General features: G+C 49.3%; 1 protein-coding gene across 1 annotated transcript in view; it reads left to right on the top strand.

Annotated features, from left to right (window-relative positions):
• ptprga (protein tyrosine phosphatase receptor type Ga) overlaps positions 1–25860 on the top strand; it is a 70635-nt gene that overhangs the window by 42271 nt on the left and 2504 nt on the right. The window contains exons 9-28 of the mRNA XM_067232358.1: positions 3386–3570; positions 5316–5424; positions 5561–5610; positions 5961–6726; positions 9342–9480; positions 12277–12368; positions 15180–15271; positions 18491–18587; positions 18842–18924; positions 19154–19288; positions 19444–19578; positions 19784–19956; positions 20899–21034; positions 21554–21700; positions 22742–22835; positions 23156–23232; positions 23673–23801; positions 24219–24365; positions 24503–24645; positions 25624–25759. Of these exons, the coding sequence (XP_067088459.1) occupies positions 3386–3570; positions 5316–5424; positions 5561–5610; positions 5961–6726; positions 9342–9480; positions 12277–12368; positions 15180–15271; positions 18491–18587; positions 18842–18924; positions 19154–19288; positions 19444–19578; positions 19784–19956; positions 20899–21034; positions 21554–21700; positions 22742–22835; positions 23156–23232; positions 23673–23801; positions 24219–24365; positions 24503–24645; positions 25624–25759 (3065 nt within the window). The remainder of the gene's footprint in view (positions 1–3385; positions 3571–5315; positions 5425–5560; positions 5611–5960; positions 6727–9341; positions 9481–12276; positions 12369–15179; positions 15272–18490; positions 18588–18841; positions 18925–19153; positions 19289–19443; positions 19579–19783; positions 19957–20898; positions 21035–21553; positions 21701–22741; positions 22836–23155; positions 23233–23672; positions 23802–24218; positions 24366–24502; positions 24646–25623; positions 25760–25860) is intronic.

Raw genomic sequence — 25860 nt, 5'->3', positions numbered from 1 at the left:
GAACATAACTGAACAGAGTAGAGTAGAGCAGAGCAGAGTAGAGCAGAGTAGAGTAGAGCAGAGCAGAATGAAGACAGGCAGCATACAGATTGCTCTGTAGAGACTCGCCATATGCTACCCATACACTCCGCTCCTCAGCATGCTGCATTATCTCACAGTGGGTTGGTAGAGGTGTGTGTGTGTGTGTGTGTGCTGCACACGCATGCATATGAAGGTGTCAGTGAGACTCTCACATCATCCCTCCATCCTGGGAAGAAAGGAAAAGGGTGTTTGAGAATCCTAACATGAGTCCCAGTCCAGGCGTCCTATTCACATATCTTCCTTTTGTTGTAGCCTTTTCTCTGGCCTGCTTTCACGCACGGTTTGTACATGTGGCCTGTAGAATAATGAAAAACATGCTCAAATCAATACAGACTCATTCAAACCTAGAGGTAACATTTCTGGTAAGCATTTTTCACTAGACCAGCATGTCAACCAGCAAAAAAAAGAAAGAAAATCAATGGTACACCGTGATGAAGTGAGCATGTTTGTTTGTGTGCGGTGTGTTTGAGCCAGGCTAGTGAGTCACTTGCGTCCCTGTGACCAGCCCTCTGTGACCAGAGATGTCCAGCTGCCCTGTAATGCCCTTTCTTTTAGTAATCAGCCTTAGATTTCCTTTGCTCCACCAGAAATAATTCAGTAATCCACTACAAACAGGCTTAGGCAATTTCTCCATCATCCATTAAATGATTGTTAGTTTAATTTTGGACCATGGAGAATTGATTGCCTTGTCACGGTAAGAGTGAAGGAATGGATGGATGGAGAGATGAATGCGATGGATGGATAGGGTGGGTGATTGCTCCCGTCCTCTCCAAGAATAGAGCCGTGGAATTGGGGGCCGACGGCTGGAACCAGGGCTTTGATAGCCTGCTCAAATTTCAAACCAGTACTTCAAAACAAAGGACTTGTTTCTGGGTGTAGATGTAGGTTCGGCCAAGTGTTTTGCTCCTAAAGGGTTGAAATTACAATCCAGTCATCTCGGTTTGATAAGTAATGTCCTCCATTATTCCGGCGAATGAAATGTCATATGAGAGATAAACATCTAATCTCTGTAGGAAAGATGGTCTCAAAAATAGAATCAATCTCTATGAGAGCCTTTTAAGACCGCACGCCATTTTCCAATTGATTTGGCTTGACCTGGATGAAAATATTGAAGTGGACCTTTCTAGGAGAACAGGGTATTTTTAACCTCCCAATTTGGGATGAGAACAAGGAGCCGCACGTGTGCAGTCGCCCTTCGTGTGTGGCGGCCATGTTCTGAGAGGTCTTCATGAGGACCCTGAAACAGCAGCTTTCAGCATGCCGTGGGGCCCCTGCCAGGGTCTCCCTTCATCTGTCAACGTGGTCAACCTGCCGCAGGACAAAAGACGTCCTCTCCTCCCTTAAACGGCCTTTCACTTCCCCCTCCGAGACATCCTCACTCTCATTTCTGGCACATGAAAGAGGGATTAGGTGAGAGAGAGGAAAACATGGACGGACGAAGAGAAGGAGGTGAAAGAGAGAGGAAAGGAGAGAGAGAGAGAAAGGGAGAGGGAGAGAGGCTGATGTTCACCTTGCATCCCATATCATGTGTTCCCCTGTGCTCCTCTCTGTGTGATTGTGGTCTGGTCTCCATCAGTCAGTGTCACCGAGCCATGTCCCATGTGTGTGTGGATGTGAGTGTGTGGGTAGTTGTCGGAGGCTCCTTTCTTTGATGAAAGACATAACAGGATCTCTCCATCACACATCCCAGCCCAAAGGCCCCTCACAGCTCCACTGCTGGAAAAAGAAAGAGAATATGTACTGTTTATATGGATTTGAAATGGAAAACGCAAACTCAGACCACACCGATACGTACCACACACACACACACCACACATACACACACACAAACACACCACACACACGCAGGCCTACCCAGCCCAGCTTGATACTAACTAGGTACCCTCTAAAGTGGTGGAGGTCATACAGGTTGCAGTGACTCCCACATGCAGGACTGTGACTAATGACATTAGCTGTACCAAAGCACATGGTCGTATTATTCAGGTTATTCATGGAAAACCTCCTCTATATGGAGAACTTAATCAATTTAGTCACGCCGAGCATATTAGAATATTCTCCATCTCAACAAGAATAGTAAATCAGTATCACATTATACAGCTAGCTGACAAAAGGACTCTAGGATAACATCAGTAATGTTGTTAGGAGTGGTGTTGAAGGCTGTCCATCTTGAAGATAATGTTCATCATAATTTTACAGGAATAACAACGTCATTAATGCTGTGTTCAGGGCTGTGGAGCCCGTGTCCTGTTTGGGTGAGAAGCAAGGTACCGCACTCATGGGAAACTTACATTTACATTTAGTCATTTAGCAGACGCTCTTATCCAGAGCGACTTACAGGAAGTACAGGGACATTCCCCCCGAGGAAAGTAGGGTGAAGTGCCTTGCCCAAGGACACAACGTCAGTTGGCATGACCGGGAATCGAACTGGCAACCTTTGGATTACTAGCCCGACTCCCTCACCGCTCAGCCAACTTCCACTATTTTAGGCTGTTTTCACTCATTTGGGTTCCTCCCAGCCAATGACTAAACAGAGATTACAGCGCTATGGATCTGACTGGTTGGCCAAGGCGCCATGGTAACACCACGGTAACGCTATGGCAACTCTGCCACAACCATAGGCAGTTTGACTGAGTGCACTGCCCACACTGGTCAAACAGAGACACCTAGTGGTCACAGAAGGTGTGCCAGTTAGAGCAGATGGCAAAGAAGGTATGCAGTTTGACTAGGGAATAGGGAGATATGAAGGAAATCTTGTTAGATGAAAGGCCTAAAGGCAGGTATATATGAGCTCGTATATTATTTTACCTCTCAGATAAACATTGCGTCTGGAGCAACTGTTGAATGTGTCACATGACATGACTGGCCCTCGGATATAATAACACATCTGAATGGAGCTCAGTCACCTCAGCACGTCCTGCTCTCCCCGGCTCACATCTCTCTCCCTCAGCCACTCATTAGACCCCGGCTTGGCTGCTCTTTTGGGTCATCTGGAGAGCAACATTACCTGTTTCACTGCTCTAATATTAACTCCCCCTTTCTCTGTTTTTCTGCCTCTCACTCTCTCACTCTCTCCCTCCCTCTTTCCTTTACTCTCTCGCCTTCTCTCTCTTTCTCGCACATCTTTCTCTACATCTGTCTGTCTCCCCCCTCTCCCGCTCTTTCTATTGCTGTCTTTCCCTCTTTCTCTCCCCCCATCTCTCTCTATATATTACATTTTCTGTCTTTGTCTCTCTTTGTCTCCCTCTCTCCTTGCTCTCTCTCTCTGTCCATCTCCCCCTCTCCCTCCCTCTCTCTCTCCCTCCAGTGTGCAGCAGTGCTCCCATCAACATGAAGGTTCAGCATCTCAACAGGACCGCCCTCGTGGTCCGCTGGACCCGCCCAGAGGTCACCTACCACCCGCCAATCATCTCCTTCGTCATTTCCTACAGCTGGACCAAGCACGACGAGTCCTTCGAGGAGACTCACGTCACCGACAGCCAGCACAAACTAGTGAGTGGGCACTTTGTAAACACACACACTTGGACACACTGACACACGCACGCACACATGCAACGTACGTACGGCACCCTTCTTTAGGCCAAGCTACCTGGAAAGTAGCTGGCTGGCACAGCGTCACATTCTACTCCGCCGTCGTCACGGCAATGCCAATGGAGGACAGTGTGAGTGTGTGCCGGTGAATGAGCAGTAGACTAAGAAGAAGTGGTGCTGTGGCACTGGCTTTACTGTGACCTTGGGACGGGAGCGTGGAGAGACACCAGCGTGAGGAGCACAGCCCCCAGCCATTTAAGAGCAGAGCTGACTTTTTAAACACCCTCAGCTCTTTAATATCCTGCCATTGTGTTCCAACGGGGGCTGGAAATTAATGAGGAGCCCGATTCCTCAGAGCGAGAGAGAGAGGAGAGGAAGAGGGAGGGAGAGATTGAGGAGTCTTTTCTTTGTAGGGCGTTGAGCTAGACGTCATTAAGCGATCCTTATCTCCCCGTGTGTAGGCTCGCGCAAGGTGTTCCTCCTCTCTCCTCTTCTCCTCCCTTCTCTCCTCCTCTCCTCTTCTCCTGCTTCAGTCTCTCCTTTTGTTTCTCTCTTTCTTTCTCCTCCCTACTGTGTCCCCCCCCCCCTTCCCCCCCTTCCCTCATTGTCATCAGTTTTTCATTTCCATTTTTATTCCCTACATCCTCCCATGACACATTTATCTGGGTCACCATGGGGACCGGCAAGTCTTTATCCCCCCCCCCAGCCCCTCCCTCGTCACAATCAGTGGAGAACCCACACTAAGCTACTCTATACCAGGCTATTATACACACCAACACTTGGGGGGGAAAACACCATTAAACACTGCAGGACTACAGGTGAGGTGCATTATCTGGTTGGTCAGGGTCTAGATGTGAGTGATGATGATGATGATGATGATGATGATGATGGATGTTTCTGCTGTGTGGATGTGGGTTGGGTCTCGTACGTCTGAACCACACACATTCATGTGTGTGGTTCAGAAAGGGTCCACAGAAGTGAGGAAGGAAGAGGAAATACAGTTGATAGTGTTAGAGGTTGTGTAACTCGTTGCGTATCGAGGACATTGGTTTTTTGGCATCACGTACTGTACTGGACACATGGGGATGTGCAGCGTGTCCTTTGTGAGAACAATGTGTGACTGATGTGTCATGGCTGGAGACTGGTTTTCTTCATCCGCTTATGCTCGGACCTTGGTCCGTGTGACCTTTGCCCTGTCTTCAAGGAGGGGGGAGTGGGGTTAAACTGTGTTGTGGCTTCTTTTTGGCCCCGTCTGAACTAAGCAGTGACCTGTACAGGACAGGAGACTGAGCCCATCAAAGTGTGTGTGTGTGTGTGTTTTCTTTTCTGACTGACAGTCAAAGGTGTTTCTTAGCCACAGGGGTTACAGAATGCATTCTGCTTCTCCAGGGGTTTTGTCTGTTCCTTTGTGTGTGTGTGCGTGTGTGTGGAGTGTGTGTGGTGTGTGTGTGGTGTGTGTGCGTGCAGTGTCTGTGGTGTGTTCTTCAGCACGGACCCTCGCTGTGTGAAGCAGATCCTCCTTTTGTGTGCACTGGATCAAACATTCTGTGTTTTCAGCAGGGGGAACAAAAACCCTGCCCAGGTGACAACAGACTACAAACAAACACTCGTCTTCATAGCTTGTGTGCGTGTGTGCGTGTGTGTGTGTGTGCGTGCATGTGTTCCCGGAGGTAAGTGGTATAATCCCACACTGTGTTGTGTTATAGGAGGCTGTCATCACCCCTGTGTCTACCGACACTCTCTACCTGTTCCGTGTCCAGGCTGTCTGTATGAACGACATGCGCAGCGACTTCAGCCAGAGCATGCTCTTCAGAGGTGAGCCGCTCTTCCTCCTTGTCTAGATACACCACCACCACCCTCCTCCCCGGGATGTTCATGGATGGACTCTTTCTTTGTCAAAATGTGATTCTTATTTTAAAAGTTTACAAACCCATTTTGTTGTGTTTTCCAGCAAACACCACAAGGATATTTGAAGGAACAAGGATAGTTAAACCAAGAATTGTAAGTATTTAGAATCAGAAAGTAATGAGATTATAGGTTATACCTATAATCTCCACTAGAGAGCAGCACTGTCTTTTCATGTTTTTTATGTGAGTTTTTAGGCGTTGATATGATAGAATTTAATTATGTTCAACCACTTTTCAGCCATCAATTGCATTTGACTCTTATTGACTCTTATCCACCACACCTCCTCTCTCTCTCTCTGTCTGTCTGTCTCCCTCCCTCCCTCCCTCCCTCCCTCCCTCCCTCCCTCCCTCCCTCCCTCCCTCTCCCTCCCTCCCTCCCTCCCTCCCTCCCTCCCTTCCTCTCTCTCACGCTCTCACTCCCTCTCTCTCTATCTCTCTCTCCAGCCCACCGTGTCTCCTGCCTCGTCTGCAGACATGGCTCCCATCAGCTCCGGCTCTTCCACCTGGACCTCCTCTGGCCTCCCCTTCTCCTTTGTCTCCATGGCGACCGGCATCAGCCCCTCTTCCAGTGGTAGCCAGGCGACCGTGGCGTCCGTGGTGACCAGTACCCTCCTGGCCGGGCTGGGCTTTAGCGGAGGGGTCATCTCCTCCTTCCCCAGCTCTGTGTGGCCCACGCGGGCTCCTGCCTCCTCTCCCGGTCCCTCTGCGGGCCCCGCGCGCCAGGCCCCCGCCAGCGAGCCCCCGGCCTCCCAGAACACCGAGGCAGCCAAGGACGCCAGCCCTGCCAGAGACGGCGCGGAGGACGGGGAGAAGGGCGGGAAGGGCGAGGAGGAGGAGGGCGAGAAGGAAGCGGAGGAGGAGAAAGAGGAGGAGGAGGAGGAAAGAGAAGCCAAAGAGAAGAAAGCGGCGGCGGACCAAGTGGAACAGCAGCCGGACGGCCCGGCGGTGAAGCAGCCGCCCACGTCCGCCCCGGCCTCCACGGCCAAGGTGAAAGAACGGACTGAGACCCCCGGCACCTCCACCACGCCCTCTAGCGTTGTGGAGGACCAGCTCGTCACCCACAACCAGGGAAGCGTGGAAACAGTCACTGTGGCCCCCCCTACCCGAGAGCCAGGGAACGACACAGCAGAGATCCCAGACAGCCCTTCCCCGACCCTCCGACCTGGAACTAGTGGAGACAAGAGTCAGTGGCCATTCACTATACTCACAGGTAGGGGGTCAGGGGCCAAGCCAAACTGTAAACATAATAACCTCTGTGCTTTGAGCCGTTCAGTAATGGAAACATGTTATGAGTACAACTTAGTGGGTGTAGAGAGGTCAAAACTTTGTTACAGTGGCCTAGGTGGATCAGATCTGTAGAAAGCTGCTTCTCAAGTACTGTGGAACTGTATGGTATATATAGCGTCACGGCAAAGAGATGTAAACATGGTTTCTGGGAATGTGTTGTGACAGTTTCAACAGAATAAGCTTCAGTTGCAGAGCAACACAAGCAACCGCCACAACAATGACAGCCTCACGGCACAGAAACCAGAGTTTCTGGTTCCTGTGTATTACTAATGAACTCGCTCAATCCAGAATGCAGACAGTGAGGAGAAAACCACTTTGTTGTGAACTCAGGAAGGAAGAAAGTCTCTGGAAGCAGAACTGTGTCGATCCTGTATGTCTGGATAGTAGCGCTCCGTTTTGAAAGGCCAGTTTGGCGACGTTGGCTATGAGCCAAGAAGGTATATGTGATCTGGATGTTAGCCTGGAGGGGCGATGCTAGGAGAGATGCACTCTACCCGTCCAGCTGCTTCCTCCAACACTATTTGTAGTCTCTGGAATTACAGGCGGTTAAAAGCAGAATGGCAGCCTGCGTAACCTTGTACACGCATGCACGCACATATTATACACACACGCACGCGCTTACACCCTCACACATACGCTTATGGTTTTGGCCGTGGCCCAGTTGAATCATATATGCATCACCCAAGTATTCCTGTTCACCCGATCACATTCAACCACACGCACACACACACACACACTCACGTTCACACTATGACACATCCATTCCCACACGCTCTCTCACACACATGCATACAGCCATTAAGATGTGTCGGTTCTGAAGAATGACATTGATGTAGGGAGCCATAAAAATATCTAGCCATGAGAGTGGTGTCCATGCTGAGAGCTAGTCTTATACTGAGGACACACTGCTGATGGGACACTTACTGCTTTTACATCTCCACACCCCTCTCCTCTCAGACAGCATTACATTAGCTAACTACACTGCACTACGGGACACAAGCCCAGTCAGAAGAGCTGGGAAACCTTATAAAGAGGAATATTAGACACGTAATGAGAAAGCATAATGGTTGTCACAGGGAATGGATTATAGTAGTGCAGTCCAACACTTGCTTTCGCCTCTTGGTTTAGTACCCGAGGGCAGAAGATGACCTGATAATGGCTTGAAGTTTTATATGAATCCACATTTCCAAAGACCTTTAATTAGACTAATTGCCACCTTTCCTGCAGTTTGGAAATGTGCTTGGTCATGAACAGAATGTTTAGTCAGACAGATCCTTCTCCTCTTAGATTGTATTACAGTTTCTACCCTCTCTCTCTCCCTCCTTCCTTTTTGCTTGTTGGTCTCCACGCTACCCCCCAACAACACGCACATACACACACACACACACACACACACACATCAACTCACACATTACTCCTTATCTTCCACACTCCCCCACCATTCTCACTGTCCCTTCTTCTCTTCCATCTCTCTCTCCTTACTTCTCCCCCTCCTCTGTGTTCTCCAGGCAGAGTGCTGTCCTACTTTCAGACCCAGCGAGATGAGCTCAGAGCACAGACACAGCTGCAGGGGAACAAACCCTCTGCTCCATTTTTAGCTCCCTGCCACTACACTCATGCAGACCCTGTGTGCAGCGGTGTGTGCATGTGTGTATGTCTCCGAGTGCCCCCCCCCCCAACACGCGCACACACACGACTTCCCGGCCCCGTTGTTTTTGCAGGGACTCGTGTTAGCGTGAGGCAGACAGGAGAGAGCGGGAGAGAGAAGGACAGAGCAGGACAGAGCAGGGGAAAGCTGCACCGCACCAGCCTGCCTGCATGGTGTGTGTGTGCCTGCGTGTGTGTGTGTGTGTGTGTGTGTGCATGGTGGGAGAGGAAGCCTGAGGTAGAGCCGAGCGCAGACTGTGCTGCAGAGCAGGAGGCCTCTCTCTCTGCATCCCAGGGTTAGCCCGTAGCCCCGCACTACCAGACTGGAAACATGGGGGCCCAGAACAGCACTGGACTAGCAGGCCAAGGTAGGCAGAGCCGCTGGCTGTGTTCACACAGCGCGGAGCGCTGCTGTCTGTTTAGCTGCGTCGAGCTGGAAGACAGGCAGGCTGGAACACAGATGGTTGGCTGCAGAGTGCAGGGCTGTGGTTGGTAGCTAGGGGCTGTGTTTACAGAACAGGTTGGGTTTTCTGTGCGTGTGTCTGGGAGGAAGACAGATAGGCAGTGTGTTTTCGGAGCACCTGGGTAATCTGTTACACGTTGTTGTTATTTGGGGGTTGATGTGTTTTGCTAAGAGAAGAACAACATTTAACTGTGTTGTGCAATCTATAAATGTGATGCTGTAGGTCACTGGCTAATTTTGGAAAACCAATTTAGCAAGAACTGTTCGACTACTGCTATTAGGGTTCCCCCGGGTAGTGAGCGCCACTCAATACCCATTTAATTACAAAAGTGATTACTAACATTTAATTGTGAAAATTAGGTGCTCATTAAATGGGATGCACTGTGTCTGCCACTTATTGTGTGCCTTGTCTATGCCCGTTTCTCCAGAGAGGACCATCGTGTACAACATGACCCGGCAGGGTGCCGCTGGGATGGGCCGTGTGGAGTGGCTCGTGCCCCTGGTGGTTGTGTCTGCCCTCACCCTGCTCTGCCTCGTCCTGCTGCTGGCTGTGCTGGTCTACTGGAGGTTAGTACTCACCGCTGCACTTGGCTGGCTCTTCTCCTGACTCCTCTTCAGGCATGCCTTGGTTTCCTGCACGGATGTTCCCTGTAGGGACTCCCTGTGTGTGTGTGTGCGCGTGTGTGTGTTGGCCCTCCCCAGCACCAGTGGCCTGTGGTCGTCCTCTGCCCTGCCCCACGGTGGGCTAACACCCCAGGGTCACACTGGGCCATCTGCTCCCCTTCACGACTCCACACCAGAGAAGAACAACTTCAGACTGGGGGCCCGGGGGGATGGGGGGCCGGGGGGGGCGGGGGAGGCTGGCTAGGAAGAGGAAATAACTATGCTGGTACATGAAGGCATGCAGACACACCACCATACTGCCTCTCTCTCTATCCCTCTATATCTTTCTTTCTATCTCTCTCTGTCTCCATTTCTCTCTCACACACACACGCACACACACACACACACACACGTGTGCGCATACTCGTCAATGACCTATATTGAAATATCAACACATGCGTTTCTCTTGGCATTTATCGTCCGCATTTATCGTCCACAGCCTTTCGCCGATATCAAAAAGCAATTAATGGAACATTCCACCTCACAAGCCTCATTACTCACATGACAACACTGGGAATACAGTCCCCATCCAAAGCCATCAAACAGACGGTAATGCCAGCAGCCTCAGTTCAAAGAGCTGGCCCCCACAGAGAGCCATAACCTCCATGCTCCCTCGGCACGCCCACCCCCTGCGGCTCCATCGAAGGTCACCCGCCACGGAGAGGTGATTAACCCCTTGTTGGTCGTTGACCCAGGAGAATGGAGTCGCCCCTGGACACTGACCCCAGGTCAGCGGAGAGATCAAGCCCTAATGGCTAGTGTTAGCATGTCAGGGCTGCTGGCTGATACGAAGCCTGCCCCTCAGAGCTAAACCCACAACCACACCCGAGGCCCCCCATTTGCGGTGGAGCGAGTGCGCAGTAACATATGTGACCATTAGGGGGCCTGCAAGGAGCACATGGAACATGAAACCTTTTCCCTCCATCTGGGATCCGTTTAACCAGCCTGAGTTTTCCTCATCAGAGGAATATAGTCATGACAGTAGTGGTCGTATCTGACAGGGACTCTGATTAGTCAGGGTCCAGCCTCCACAGTAGCAGGGATTGGGATTATAGCAGCAGGCTGAGGAAGATTAAGCTGGCTGTTTGGGTTGGGTTAGCCCCTGGGCTTAGCTTAACATGTCCTGCCTGGATAACCTGATTGGAGTTAGTGTGCGTGTGTGTGTGACAGAGATGTTGTTAGATGGTGACAACCCCTGAACACACTGCCCCACACCCGCAGGGAACCTGTCACTATAGAGGATCTATTGAGACGCACGCATGAGTGCACACATTCATACACACACACACACACCCACCTTCCCACACACACAAACCATATACACATACAGTCTGTCAGGTAGTGTGTTCTTCGGGGCAGTAGCAGGTGTTATGGTTATAAAGGGGGGAGGGGCGGTGTTAGATAATTCTAATCCTATTGTGGAGCAAAAACCAGGGCTTGCCCCCATGTAACATTCTATCCCCTCCCCCGCTGTCAGCTCATTGGCAGAAAGTGGACATTGAGCTTACCCATGGCCTGTGAATGGTCAGATATCGGTTCAGTCAAGCCTGTTTCTGAGGGCAACGAGCCCTCCCTCAGCTACCTTATAGGGAAAGAGAGGGCAGGATCTTCTGTCTCCTCCCTCCTCTCCTCCCCTCCTCCCCTCCTCTCCTCCTCCCCTCGTTGGTCTGTTTGGTTCAGTAGCAGCATGCAGAAGCTGCCGGCCAGGGCTGTTCTTACTCTTCTCTACTCTTTCGCTCCTCTCTCCCCTTCTCTAGGATGAACAGCATCTGCTCTCTGCTCTGCATCAAATACAGGTAGGAGTAGAACACGCACTAGCTATGTGCATTTGCTACCATACACACAGGTACACAAACAAACTACAAGTTCAGTAACTACCTACTTACCTGGCTTACACGTTCACATACTCATTGAACAAGCTCATAATCAGCATGTAGAGGTAAGAGGAACATTCATACACATACAAACATACACTATCACTATAACCCACCTCTGTTTTCCAAACGGACATAGCTTCTGGTTGTGAATGAGAGGCAGTTCACTCCTCTGATTGATTCGTTTAACTTCACTGCCCCGCCCCGTCCATGTTGAGTGTGTTTGTCTGGAGTCTCTGAGGAGCTCAAGGTGCCACATGCTGCCACTTTAATCGCTGCAGCGCGCTGCTGCTGCTAAGATCTCTTTACAACAAGGACCAGTGAAACCTGAACAAGCAGGCATGTAGCAATGCATGTCTTCGACTGTGTTCAACTCCTGAGGTTTTTTGCTTAGTCTAGCCGTTTCGGTCTTTTCAAACACACGTCCTTTGAGATGTGACTGATATGTGTGCCTAGTCTTGTGGATTAGACAAATGCTCTACTTTAAACGCTCAATCTTTCAAAATGGAGTATTCTAAGTGTCACATGTTTATTTGAAGTCTTTAGTCTGCCCGGACTGGGCAGTGAGTAAGTGAGTCTTTTTGCGTGTCTGTGTGTGTCCGTTTCCGATCCTGCGTCTCTGAAGGAGTTCAAAGTCCGCCTTGATCCTGTAACGCCACTCCGTGGCATCTGTGTGTACTTAACAGGGATTGTCACCTGTAGCATCTGCTATCACAAAACACCAACATGATTTACTCATCTCATGTTTCGGCTGCATATTGTCTCACTCCCTTCCTCTCCATCTCTCTTTCTCCCTTCCTCTCTTTCTCTCTCTCTCTCTTTTCAGGAGGTGTTTCCAGACAGCTCATTTCTACGTGGAGGACAGTAATTCGCCCAGAGTGGTGCCCAATGAGAGCATTCCAGTCATCCCTATTCCAGGTAAGCGACACCAGTCAGTGGCTCTCATGAACGGCGTGCAGTCTCTGCTGGATAGGTGGTCACCGTTCAGGGTTATTCTTACACAGAGGTCAGGGGTCATGAGGGAGGGGCCTCACTGGCCTGCCCTTCTCTGGTTGCAGAGGAGTCCTATTAGCATTAATAATGCACAGTCTGTACACACACCACTCCCTGCACACACTCACATGCCAGCAGACACATGCCACATGAGGGTGAAACTCTGTACACCCACCCATATGGCACACAGCAGAGACTGTCATCATCTATCGTCATTATCACTCTTAGAGATTACACTGACACGTGGATTGATTTATTGAAAGGTGATAATAGATTTTGATTGCAGTACATAGACACATCCTGAGAAGGAGGTAGACATACCTCGGATTTGACTTCAAAAGGTTTTATGTGAAGATTTGAAGGGGAATGCGTTGGGTCTTGACAGCAAACAGATGCTTGATAAGTTGTGTTTGGTATGTGATATTAATACTGTGCAGATGTACTGTATAGTGCAATGAAGGAATTTATTCTGACGTGTTGAGGATGCCAGTAGCCGCAGGTGGTGAGTGTGCGTGCACACGCACGCGTGTTTATGTGTGTGTTGGTGAGTGTGAAATCAGTGTTTCCAATAGATGTGCTAGACCTCAGCTGGTTTTGTTTTTCCTGGCATTGACATACAACACAAAAAAACAGACACACACTCACACATACACACTCACACACACTCACATACACACTCACATACACACATTCATTAGAGGCATGAAGATTGATCCCGTTTGGCATTCCCAACATAGTCCTGTAGGTCCAAGATCCTGCCTTGAGCTTTCAAAACAGTTTGGACTGCCTATCGCAATGGACAATGTCCACAGCACATCGAGCTGTGGCTAATATGCCTACCTATATAAGCTGGCAGACCCTACCCCTAACCCTTTCTAAGCTGGTGCCTGCCTGGCACACAGGGAGCATTAAAGAGGAGGCAAAGAGGCTTTCTCTTCCTTCTGGAAAAGAAAGCCTTCTTTTTTTTTTTTTGCTGGCTTGAATACCAGTTCCAAAGTTTTGGAAAATAATTTGCAGAAACATGGCATCTGAGAGTTTGTAAGAAATGAGTGTTTAGCTCTTTCAGTAATTTTGCCAGAGAATAGTTTGGAGTTTCATTTTAACACATAGAGAAAGTTAATGAGCACTAAGGTGTGAGGTAAAGATTCATACTTATGTCCAGTGAAATGCTGGACGAAAAGAGGGCCGTTTAGGCTGGGTTAAGCCCGTCTGTGTCTGACTCATTCACAGGAAATGCATCATCGACAGAACAGTCCTATCAGACCTCACCGTCACTGGAACTGACTCACACTGGGTTGGCAATCGGCCTTCAGTATCCTTCACACGCTGCCCAGTTAGATTCTCTCTAATGATTCCATTTGTCGTTTAAAAGCAGCCTTGAATGCTGAGATGAACTTTGGAAGTGTGTTAGTGTTTACTGACATTAAAACTTCTGTCGTGCCGTGAAGAGACAGTATGGGTCGCTGCAGATAGTGTAGTCAGACCATGACAGTGTGACAGAGGGAGGCAGGATAGCAGTTGTGGCTGGGATGCCGGAGTGGCAGACTCCGTGTTGTGGCCAGGGAGCAGTGTGGAAGAAGAGGACCGTGACGAGAAGACCACTGTAGTCTTATAGGATCATAATGACTGACCTGCTGTTAGCGGTGCTAACTGTCTCGACTGCCAGGCACACTTAACACCCCTACCTCCCTAACCTAAGCCTCTTTTAGACCTCCCTCTGGGGGCACATTAGAGCACACCACTCACCGCTTACAGTGGCCGTCTGGAATGTCCTATTATCTTGTCTCGAGACTGCGTTTTTTTCTCATTTAGCCCTGATCCATTTTACATGAGACTGCTTTTGATATCTGTAACCTTCTTGTTATCCTCTGTAAACGGTGTTTACAGTTAAGGAGAGGATTTGTGGTATTTGCATAAATATGCATATCTCAGTATGTGTGAGTGTACATTTTTTTTATGGGGAAAGCACTGAGGGAGGTAAAGTTGTTTGGCAATTTTTTAGTCTAAGATTAAGTTAACATTTCATATCAAGTGTCACAAGTACAGTATCCGAGACAAGAGGTTTTTGTTGTTTCTAGGTCTCTTTCGTTGGCTGCAGATGGACTTGAGTTTGAATTTGTGGGGCCTGTCCATGTGCATTGTGTGTGCGTGTGTAATTTTTCTTTTTTGAAATATATATCCTCAGTCTTCGGATGGACCATTTAACCCTCTCACTAAGTGAGCGTTTAGCAGGAGTCCCACAGGCACTGTTAGGACAGAACATTCACAAAGACCGGATTCATATTTCTCCATTACCACAGACACCATTATCCTGAGAAAGCTGATAATAAAATCTCCCCTGCTATTTTTCCCTCTTTTTTTGTGAGAAAATGGATGAGCATGAGCAGATTGAGTTTGAATCATTCACAGCCTGTGGTAGCTGTGTAAGCTGTGAACCCAGACCACCTGTAATATAGGGAACATCAGCGGAAGCACATGAATAAGACCTATCTTTGTCTGGGAGAAATATTAAAGATTGTAAGAGTCTGGAGGGCCAGACAGTTCAGATCCCTAAGCCTTTTTTATTTGAATACAAATCTCCCTATTCTCTCTGTCTGTGTTGTGTTAATCTCTACCTAGTGTTCTTTGAAGAGTGTTTGATTGAATTAAAAAAAGATGACAGAAGTGTTCATTTAACAGTTCCCTTGTACTCTTCCAGAATGTGTCTGACTGTGGTTTCTGTGCTTTCCTTAACAGATGACATGGATGCCATCCCAGTCAAACAGTTCATCAAGCACATCTCAGAACTGTATTCTAACAACCAACACGGCTTCTCTGAGGACTTTGAGGTAAGAGAATGTTCTGACTCACCACTCTGCTCTATGATGTTACACCACCCAAGTGCTAATAACGGGGCAACTGTGGATTAGAGTGAATGGTGTGATGGATGATGGGTGTGAGAGTGTGTGTGTGTGTGTGTGTTTGCATGTCCCATAAAGACATGTGGTCCATTTAGGGTTTCTATAGTTCAGCTAATGGCCTAGAGCAGATGTTGTGGGAGAGGCCTTTTTGCTGATTTAGACTAGTTTAGACTGCTCCTGGCAACACAGAGTAGACAGGAGAGAACATATCTCTGTCTCTCACTCACACAGACACATTTCTCCAACATTTCCACCCACGCACACACTTACCCACACACACGCCGCGCCCTCACATTCTGTTTAATATTTATAAATATTAGCCCAACCTGTCCATAGCTCAGTACCTGTGGATATGTAAAACAAGCAGCTGGAGGCGTTGCTATTGATCACAAGATATCTCTGTGAGTCTGACTGAAAGCCCTGAGGCGGAGCACTGGGTTTGATGTTTCACCGTTTCAACTGAGCCAGGGTCCTCAGAGGGACAGGTCTAGGGGAGAACCCTAATGAGCGAGTTTACGGGAGGAATTGGGTCTGTAAGGTACAGACCCACCGTGTAGAATGTGCTGCTGTCACTCTGGAGCTGCCTGCCCCCTCTCTCCTGCACCAGATCCTGTCACAAAAATTGATCCTTCCCTTGGAAAACGTCTCAGAATTGCCTAGTAACCCTTGCCCCACTGAAAGAGGTGTGTGTGTGTGTGTGTGGCAGCTACTGGGGGTACTGTTATCTGCTGTGTCCTATTAATGAGTTCCCTCACAAAGATGGAGCAGAACACATACACACACACACACACACACTCTAACCCCGCTTTATTGTTCAAAGGGCAGCTTGATGGACATTGGGAAGTGGTTTTAGGGGGCCCCTCTCCTCTCCCCATGGAAAGGCCTTGCATGCCCCCGCCCCTGCTCTTTATGCCTGCCCAGAATGGGGACAGCAGGGTGGGGGAAGGCAGTGGAGCGCAGTCCCTTTTGGCTGGAGATCCCCTGGAGCCTCCACTATGGCTTTGTCCAGCCTGGCCCCACACAAACGTGGGTAGGGTGCATAAAGAGAGCGGAGGAGAGAGAGGGAGGCTGGGTGATGGGTTTGGCTGGGACGGTTGCTTGGTGTTGTGAACAGCCAGGGTATGTGAAGGGCTAAGACGGCTAAGAACAGCCAGGGTATGTGAAGGGCTAAGACGGCTAAGAACAGCCAGGGTATGTGAAGGGCTAAGACGGCTAAGAACAGCCAGGGTATGGGAAGGGCTAAGACGGCTAAGAACAGCCAGCGCATACAGATGGAGAGATTGAGAGAAATTCTCAAGTTCTGTCTATTTTTTGTAGGTAATGATTGATAGAACCTGGCCCACTATGGAGGGCAATGTGCACTCATTCAGAGCACAGTAAATAAAACATTGTTCTCGGTTATGTTATATGAAAACTGCTGTAAAGGAGTAGGCAGGGAACGCATTCAGTGAGCCTCACTCAGACTGGTCTGGCAGGTTAGCCAGGGTAACGGGATTATGGAGGCTTTTCAACCACCACACCTGTTCTGTCCACCACAGCCCATTCACCCGGGGTGTCAGATAGGGGTCCCTGAGACATAATGCTGGTCATAATACCCCTCTGGCAACAACAACACCTCCCAGGCCCTCTCCTCACCCTCCCAACCTCCACACACACCTTCCCAACCTCCACACACACCCTCCCAACCTCCACACACCCTCCCAACCTCCACACACCCTCCCAACCTCCACACACCCTCCCAACCTCCACACACCCTCCCAACCTCCACACACACCCTCCCAACCTCCACACACCCTCCCAACCTCCACACACACCCTCCCAACCTCCACACACACCCTCCCAACCTCCACACACACCCTCCCAACCTCCACACACCCTCCCAACCTCCACACACACCCTCCCAACCTCCACACACACCCTCCCAACCTCCACACACCCTCCCAACCTCCACACACACCCTCCCAACCTCCACACACACCCTCCCAACCTCCACACACCCTCCCAACCTCCACACACACCCTCCCAACCTCCACACACACCCTCCCAACCTCCACACACCCTCCCAACCTCCACACACACCCTCCCAACCTCCACACACACCCTCCCAACCTCCACACACCCTCCCAACCTCCACACACACCCTCCCAACCTCCACACACACCCTCCCAACCTCCACACACCCTCCCAACCTCACACACAACCTGCCAATATCCACCCGCAGGGGGCCCTCAGCGGCCCCAGTGTGCCCAGAATAAGTCAGTATACCAGTTGGTCTCATGAGCCTGTCAACCTGTAAATCTTTATAGGAAATGACTGGGGGGTTAACGCCAAATTGAGAGCTGGATCACTTCCCTCTCATGCTGCTATATAAACCAACAGTTGCTGTGGTTTGTCATAATGAGATGCTGGCAACATATGCTCCGGTTGTAGCAGCGTGCAAAAGCAGCAAGCTTGTTATTACATTATTTACGTGAAGACGCTTTATAGTAATCTATACACTGATGTACGTTCAGTACACACTGATCTATTTGCACAAAATACTGTTGTACTCAAGAGTATGGACAGTGTTCTGCTGTGTTTGCTTTCAGAGTCGATGAAGCTTCAGAGAGTTGGTGTGACTAATAAGATTTAAATGAGTGACGCTGAACTCAGGGAGACTAGCGTGATTGGGGATGTGACAGTGGAGAGCTCACGGAGGACAGCGTGACATACCCACTTGAAAGGAGAGGGCTGGACAGAGAGGGAGAAGGAGAGAGAGAGACAGAGACAGAGGGGCAGCACAGCTGTCCTGTGGGCAGAAGGATGCAGACAGGATGTACCTCAAGCAGCTGGCAGTGGAGGGATGTCCTCTCTTCATCCTGCCCTCTGGGCCAGGAGACCCTCTGGCATGAGACCGTACACACACACTATGCACGCACTTGGTCCTTCACACACACACACAGACGTAACCGCTCTCTCACACACATACACGCTGGCACGCACTCGCTTACACACACACCAGCGCGCTTGCTCTCTCACGCACACCCACCCGCTCTCACACGCGCCGGGCATTCCAAAACTTGACAAACACGCTTGTGTATTTCCTGAATGCAGTCACGAGTGACGTTTCCTTACGTGTTCTTCCCCGGCTGTGTGTCTCCTCAACAGGAAGTGCAGCGATGCACGGCGGACATGAAGATCACGTCGGAGCATTCCAATCACCCCGACAACAAGCACAAGAACAGATACATCAACATCATGGCCTGTGAGTGCTTGTGTGCGGCGGCACCACACGCGCGCAGCGCTGACAGGCTGTCATTGTGCGGAGCTGGTGTCTTATGTCACACGGGTCCTGCCTGACACGGCTCTGCTGTCACCGCACACTGATCGCTGTCTTCTGATGTGACACACACACACACTCACTCATACGCGCACACACTCGCTGACAAACGCATGCTCCGACACCTGCACAGGTGCGCACACACACACACCCTGAGAGTCTCCCTGCTTGTTTCCCAGATGACCACAGTCGTGTTAAGCTGCGGCCTCTCGCTGGGAAGGACTCCAAGCACAGTGACTACATCAACGCCAATTACGTGGATGTGAGTTTGAAGGGTGGAAAACGACTTCAGGCCATCTGTCAGTGTTTATGTGTGTGTGTGTTTACATGGGTGTATGTGGGTTTGTGTGTCGGTCTGTGTATGTGTGTCAGTGTTTGCGTGTGTGTGTTTACATGGGTGTACGTGTGTCAGTGTTTGAGTGTGTGTGTTTTGGTGTGGCCGTATGGAGAGGAAGTGGTTTGATCTGTGCTCACGTCTCTGTGCTCACCAGGGCTACAACAAGCCCAAGGCCTACATCGCAGCCCAGGGACCACTCAAGTCCACGTTTGAGGACTTCTGGAGGATGGTGTGGGAGCAGAACTCTGGCGTCATCGTCATGATCACCAACCTGGTGGAGAAAGGCAGGGTGGGTCCCTCCTCCCCACTACACACACACACTCTCACACCCCCCCCTCTCACACTTGCAGATAGATTGAAACAGATAGAGACCCGGCAGATCTGGTTCTCCTGGGCTCCTCAGGTGCTGAGCTTGTGTGCGCTTGTGTGTTTGTGCCCCCGCAGAGGAAATGTGACCAGTACTGGCCCACAGAAAACAGCGAGGAGTATGGAAACATTGTGGTGACGCTCAAGACCACCAAAGTGCATGCCTGCTACACGCAACGACGATTCACCGTGCGCAACACAAAAGTAAAAAAGGTGAGGTTTTTATTCCAGAAGTGATGTAGTCTGTAAGTGTCGGTGCACCTTATAATATAACCTGTAACCTATAATCACATATTTGCTCGTTCTCACCTAGTTTTCTCCCACTAATGTCACCTCCTCCTTCAACCCACTTCTCAACTACCTGTAAACACCTCCCCCTTCTCCCTCTTCTACCCCCCCTCCCCCCCCCCTCCTGCAGGGGCAGAAGGGGCACCCTAAGGGCCGTCAGAGTGAGCGCACCGTGGTCCAGTACCACTACACCCAGTGGCCTGACATGGGGGTCCCAGAGTACACCCTGCCCGTCCTCACCTTTGTGCGCAGGTCGTCCGCCGCCCAGACCCCCGACATGGGGCCCATGCTGGTCCACTGCAGGTAGCCACCGCTCAAAGCTCCCTTGGTGCCTGTTCTAGGTGGGGCCTCAGTCAGGCCCAACCACTGTAGTATTTGACAAGCCATATTGAACATTATCAATGTTCTTGTATTATCAGTAAGGCTGTGCTGTAGAGTGTACTCTAGGCACTTTTACAGAAGTGCAGGCTGGGAAATGGGCTGTAATTGTCCAGTGAAAGTTCCTCCCTGGATAATGAGAGTAATGGTCTCTAATGTCATGTGTCCCGCACTGTTAGATAACGACCTTTCACAGGGCGGGCCCGCTGTGTCTACACACTCAATTATACTGCACTGCCTGCCTGGCACACACACCACCCACCCAGTAATGAGACTCCACAGATCTGACCACACACACCCCACTCCTCTCTCTCTCTCTCTCTCTCTCTCTCTCTCTCTCTCTCACACACACACGCACATACACCGCTCCTCTCTCACACACACAGTTACACACACACATCTAGCTCATTATGGCTCAGCTCAGACCAGAATCCTTAGAACATACACACACACACACACACACGTGACACACACTCTAAAACAACCTTCTCCTCATGCACATTTCTTCCAGCGTCCCTCTTTAGAATGCTCGTGACCTGGGTTGATCCCTCGATATCATGGTCAGTGCTGTGGACCTGCCTCTGCTCGGCGCGTGTCCTTAATAAGCTTCTCCACTTCCTCTCCTCTCATTACCTGAGCTCGCATGCAGGGACCTTGAAATGAGGAGAGGGGAGACAGCAGGGCAGTCGAAGCTAAGGGTCACAAGCTGCTTTTGTAAAGAGACTTAACTCCCTGACCTTTTCTGTAGACATTAGATCGTGTTCGAGAAGGTGTCTCTATTCTGGTCTTCAAGGAACGCGGTGTCACCGGTTTGTGGTTTCAGTGTATTAATTGGGGCTTTGGCGTGTGTGTGTGTTCTTTCTGCAGTGCTGGCGTTGGTCGTACAGGGACGTACATCGTCATAGACAGCATGCTGCAGCAGATACAGGACAAGAGCACAGTTAACGTCTTGGGGTTCCTCAAACACATCCGGACGCAGCGGAACTACCTGGTCCAGACTGAGGTACGTCGTGATCTGGGTGTGTTTGTGAGGGATTTTGTTTTTCGGGAATTTCTCCCGTCATCTAAGAGAAACATCAAATAATATTTCCTCTTCAGACTCCAGCATTCACATTGTCATTTGAAGGTACTGGGATTGAAGTCAAACAAAGCATTTCTTCAGAGCTGCTCCCCTGAGTGTAGAGCGTATGCTTGCTTCCAAATGCCTTATCTGGCTTCTGCAGCTGTGTTTGAATCTGTAGCTGTTCAATCCCTCCCTCTTTGTAAATAAAGTAAAGGCTTCATTCGTCACACCACCGGTGTGGGCCTTCACCAAAATCTGCATTGTTCATCATTCCCTTATTTGAAAATGGCTAAATACTGTGGGAACGAGTTCATAAAATGGCACATATTTTCAATATGAACCAGGTAAAGGTTGTTTTAAGAGACATTGTTTTGTGTGTGTGTGTGTTTCTATCGGTGTGTCACTGCTGTGTCTTGGGCCGGAGCTGTATGTCTGACCTCTGTGTTGGTTGGCTTGCAGGAGCAGTACATCTTCATCCACGATGCGTTGATGGAGGCCACCATGGGCAGGGAGACGGAGGTGGTGTGCGGCCAGCTCCACAGCTACGTCAACAGCATCCTCACGCCAGGCCTCGGAGGCCGGACACGTCTAGAGAAGCAGTTCAAGGTCAGGGCGGTTCTCTAACGCTAGAAGACTGTTGCTCTCCAGTTCCGTACACACACAGTACAGTGTCCTTCCATCCTCGTTCTAGACCTGGATCTGTAGCTACACCCCCCCCCCCCTTGCTTTTCCCTCTCTTTCCTCTGTTCTCCTCCAGCATTCCGCTTCTCTCTCTCCCAACTGCCCTTCTCTCTCCTCTTCTCCTTCTCTCCCCCTCCCCTGTTCGTTGTCTCCTTGTTTTTCCAGACGAGACCTCGGGGTTATATCTCTTTCTCACTCCTCTCCTCCTAGAAGTCCCTCTTTTCCACAAAGTCTCCATTCATCTCCTTGGGGCCCAGCAGAGGAAGAGAAGTGTAATTAGAATAGAAATTAATTTAGTAGAAGAGTACTTCTCTTCCCAGGGCTGCCTTTAACCATGCCACTCACTCTTGCCTGTTGCCACAGCGACGTGTCCTCCAATCACGGCGGGGGGTCTGGGTTGTCGTCGGGGGTTCGACGACAGGGAGGGATTGTGTGTCTCTTATTATTCTATCACACTGACTGCGTCATTAGGCCCAAAGTTGAGGTAGATTGAGTCTGCTGCTGCAAAACAATGGCTGCCATTGTGATTTTAATGCAATTAGACTCCAAGACTGGATTTAAAGTTAATAATTTTGGGTGGAAGAGTATTTCTTTTGTTTCTCTATAGTGACATTTATGAGTTACAATAGTATATTGATTGGAACCTCTTTTTTGTTCTTTTTTTTTTATAACCTTTATTCATTTTGTGTGTAAGGTGTAATCTTCATACAATGAGCACTTTTTTTGAATTATGTCAATTTTGCTATACTTTTTCTTCCTAGTCTTTGAAATTCTTTTTTTGTTTCAGAAAATATCAGGCCTGTTTTAGTGTTTGTACTGATGGGTGTGGTCAAATATCTTGTTGATTGTATTCCAATGGTCCACATACACACAGTATCTTGATGAATTTGGGATGGTTTTCTGAGCTGATGAGAGCAATATCTGAGTTGTCATGGCTTTGTAACATCCATCTCTCCCCATACACAGTTGGTGACCCAGTGCAACGCCAGGTTTGTGGAGTGCTTCAGCGCCCAGAAGGACTGCAACAAGGAGAAGAACCGCAACTCATCAGTGGTGCCCTGTGAGTGCTAGTTTTGACAGCTCTCTTACATAACTTTGTCATAACACCAGCCAGCCACATTTAAGCACCGACGTGCACACACGTCTAGACAGTAGCCAATCTCTTGTTTACCATGGTCCACCTTAGTCATTCTTCCACTGCTATTTCGGAACACAGTGGTTATGATCATTATCCAACACTAACCTTCTCAGGCCACCTGGTTGAGTTCCGAAATGTCAGTTTGTGTCTTTGTCAGCCTATGCTAACGTGCGTTTCAACTGTGATTGTCTCCCTTCTGACTCAACACCCATCGCCTGTCTTCTCTGTGTTCCTCTGGACAGCGGAGAGAGCGAGGGTTGGGCTGGCACCTTTGCCTGGCATGAAAGGCACCGATTACATCAATGCTTCTTACATAATGGTGAGCCGCCACTCTGTTACCGCTGTCAGTCATTCTCTGGTGTCCTGGGGCCTCACTCTGCCCGGCGCACCAGTGTACCCAACGCTAGCCGCGATAACAATATATTGTTACAGTATGGTACAGAGCTTGATGTATCTGCTGAATGTGTTGATTAGTCAGTGTTTCTGTGGTTATTGCATTACGTTTTAATTTTTAATTAAATTTTAATTAATTATATTCATCTATTCTAAACAAACCATTGCACGCTCTTCAGTCTACTTTAAGAACGCTGAAGGTTTTGGCACTCGCTTGAGAATCCAAATATTATCTTTAGCTTGGAATCATCCAGACAAGCATGGTCTTGTGTTGAGACGGACATTGGATTGACACCTCACTTATTTTCCTCTGCAACCATAACATGGTCCTTGCTTGAATCTATGAACTCTATTGCAACATCACAGGGCTACTACAGGAGCAACGAGTTCATCATTACCCAGCATCCTTTGCCTCACACGACCAAGGACTTCTGGAGGATGATCTGGGACCACAACGCCCAGATCATTATCATGCTGCCTGACAACCAGGGACTGGTGGGTAACACACACACACACACAATATACTCACATGCACACTTATAGATGCACATACGTAGGCACACATTTATTATGATCCTTCACAGGCTTTCTGTAACACTCTAAGTTTACAGTTTCCTATCCTTGGCCCAAGACTTAAATAGAAAGCTCTATTTGGGCGAGAGACAGGCAGCTGTGGCAGTCACCATCTCCTCCTCTCATCACTTTCAGTTTTTTTTGGTCCATCTGTGATTTCCCATAGCGGCTACAAATTCCCAGTGATACCCCAGTCCCTTTCACAGTTTGATGTTGTTGTGAGCGTTGGTGCTTTGCTTTGTGTAAACTGTGTGACGCTGCTTCTGAAATAGACTAAATGACGTGCCGCCTTGCCTCATCAATCCTCTCATCTACCTCCTCTCATCCCTCCATCTCTAGGCGGAGGATGAGTTTGTGTACTGGCCTAGTCGAGAGGAGGCCATGAACTGTGAGGCCTTCACCGTAACCCTCATCAGTAAAGACAGACTGTGTCTCTCCAACGAGGAGCAGATCATCATCCACGACTTCATCCTGGAGGCCACACAGGTTGGTGTGAAGGGTTTGGACTACCAGTATGTGCATGCCTACAATAGCCAAGAATGCACTGTGCGTATGGGATTTGAAGTCATTATGCACTTCAAATATGCATTTGAATCATTTCTTTCTCTCTCCCTCTCTCTCAGGATGACTACGTGTTGGAGGTTCGTCATTTCCAGTGTCCCAAGTGGCCCAACCCTGATGCTCCCATGAGCAGCACCTTTGAGCTCATCAACGTCATCAAAGAGGAAGCCCTCACCAGAGATGGACCTACCATAGTGCACGACGAGTGAGTGACACCTACTGTCTCAGTCCACCTGGATTCTTGTGGCCCAGTGGGTTACGAAAAAGATTTCTTCTCCCCTGATATATCATCGCTTACGCTTCTTCATTAAATGACTTGGAGATTGTAATGAAATAGACATTTGTCTATTTAAATTAGACATTTGTCTATTTAAGCTATCTTAAGTTAAGCTATCTCTTTTACTCACACACATACACACACACAGGTAAGAGGATAACATGCTCAATCTTTTTACAGTCAAATTTGCAACAACCTAAGGTACTGAAACTATGGTCCAATTAAGATTAATGAACGTCTTTTAGTTGTGACAGACTTCAGCAACATGAAACAATACACAACCACAAACCACACAGCTTCAGTCTGGTTTAAGTATTAGCATAATGAAGATTGCTTGTCTCTCATCCCTGTTAAGACTAATTGAGCATTTCAGTTAGCTGAACACTGCAATAGAAGCCCACCCCCATAGAGGTCTCAGATAGACGGTTGTTGTAATTGTGAGCATATTCATTAGCCAGCGAGACGTGCTTGTTAGGCAGCGCATGTCTATGGCACTTGACATTGCTGCTTATAGCAGTGGAAATCTGTTCGTTGTGAACATCCGCATGCTAAAAGGAGCAGAACCTCTCCTGTCATCCCTGGCTGAATTCACTTGCTAATCCGTCTTTCGTCTTCATTGTGACATTCAGTTTCTCCCAGGGTCCTACACTCCTGTATTGACCGCTGTCAAGGGAAGCCGAGCATTGTGGATTTATAGACAACCTTGGTGACCAATGGGACAGCCAAGGGGCATGGCCACTGAACTTTATATAAACAAACATTGCCATTGAAACCCGAAACAGCGTATATTGATCACAAGTTCTCCCTATGCTCTGCTAGAGCGAGTCCCGGAGAACGTGTGTATTCTCTCCTGTCTCGGGGTGTGTTTAGTGACCCGCTGTGTGTGTGCTTGGGCTGGTTGTGCAGGTACGGGGCCGTGTCGGCGGGGACTCTGTGCGCCCTCACCACCCTGTCTCAGCAGCTGGAGAGCGAGGGGGCGGTGGACGTCTATCAGGTGGCCAAGATGATCAACCTCATGAGGCCTGGTGTCTTCACTGACCTGGTGAGTGTGACCGCAAGAGGAACGCTGGGATATTTCATGGCTGTTGTGGTGAAACGTGTGAAGAACTGAAACGTGGTGATGGGGTTTTTTCTCTCTCCCCT

The sequence above is a fragment of the Osmerus mordax genome, chromosome 1, assembly GCF_038355195.1.
Source record: "Osmerus mordax isolate fOsmMor3 chromosome 1, fOsmMor3.pri, whole genome shotgun sequence".
NCBI classification, from domain to species: Eukaryota; Metazoa; Chordata; class Actinopteri; order Osmeriformes; family Osmeridae; genus Osmerus; species Osmerus mordax.
This window is presented reverse-complemented; position numbering and strand designations above follow the sequence as displayed.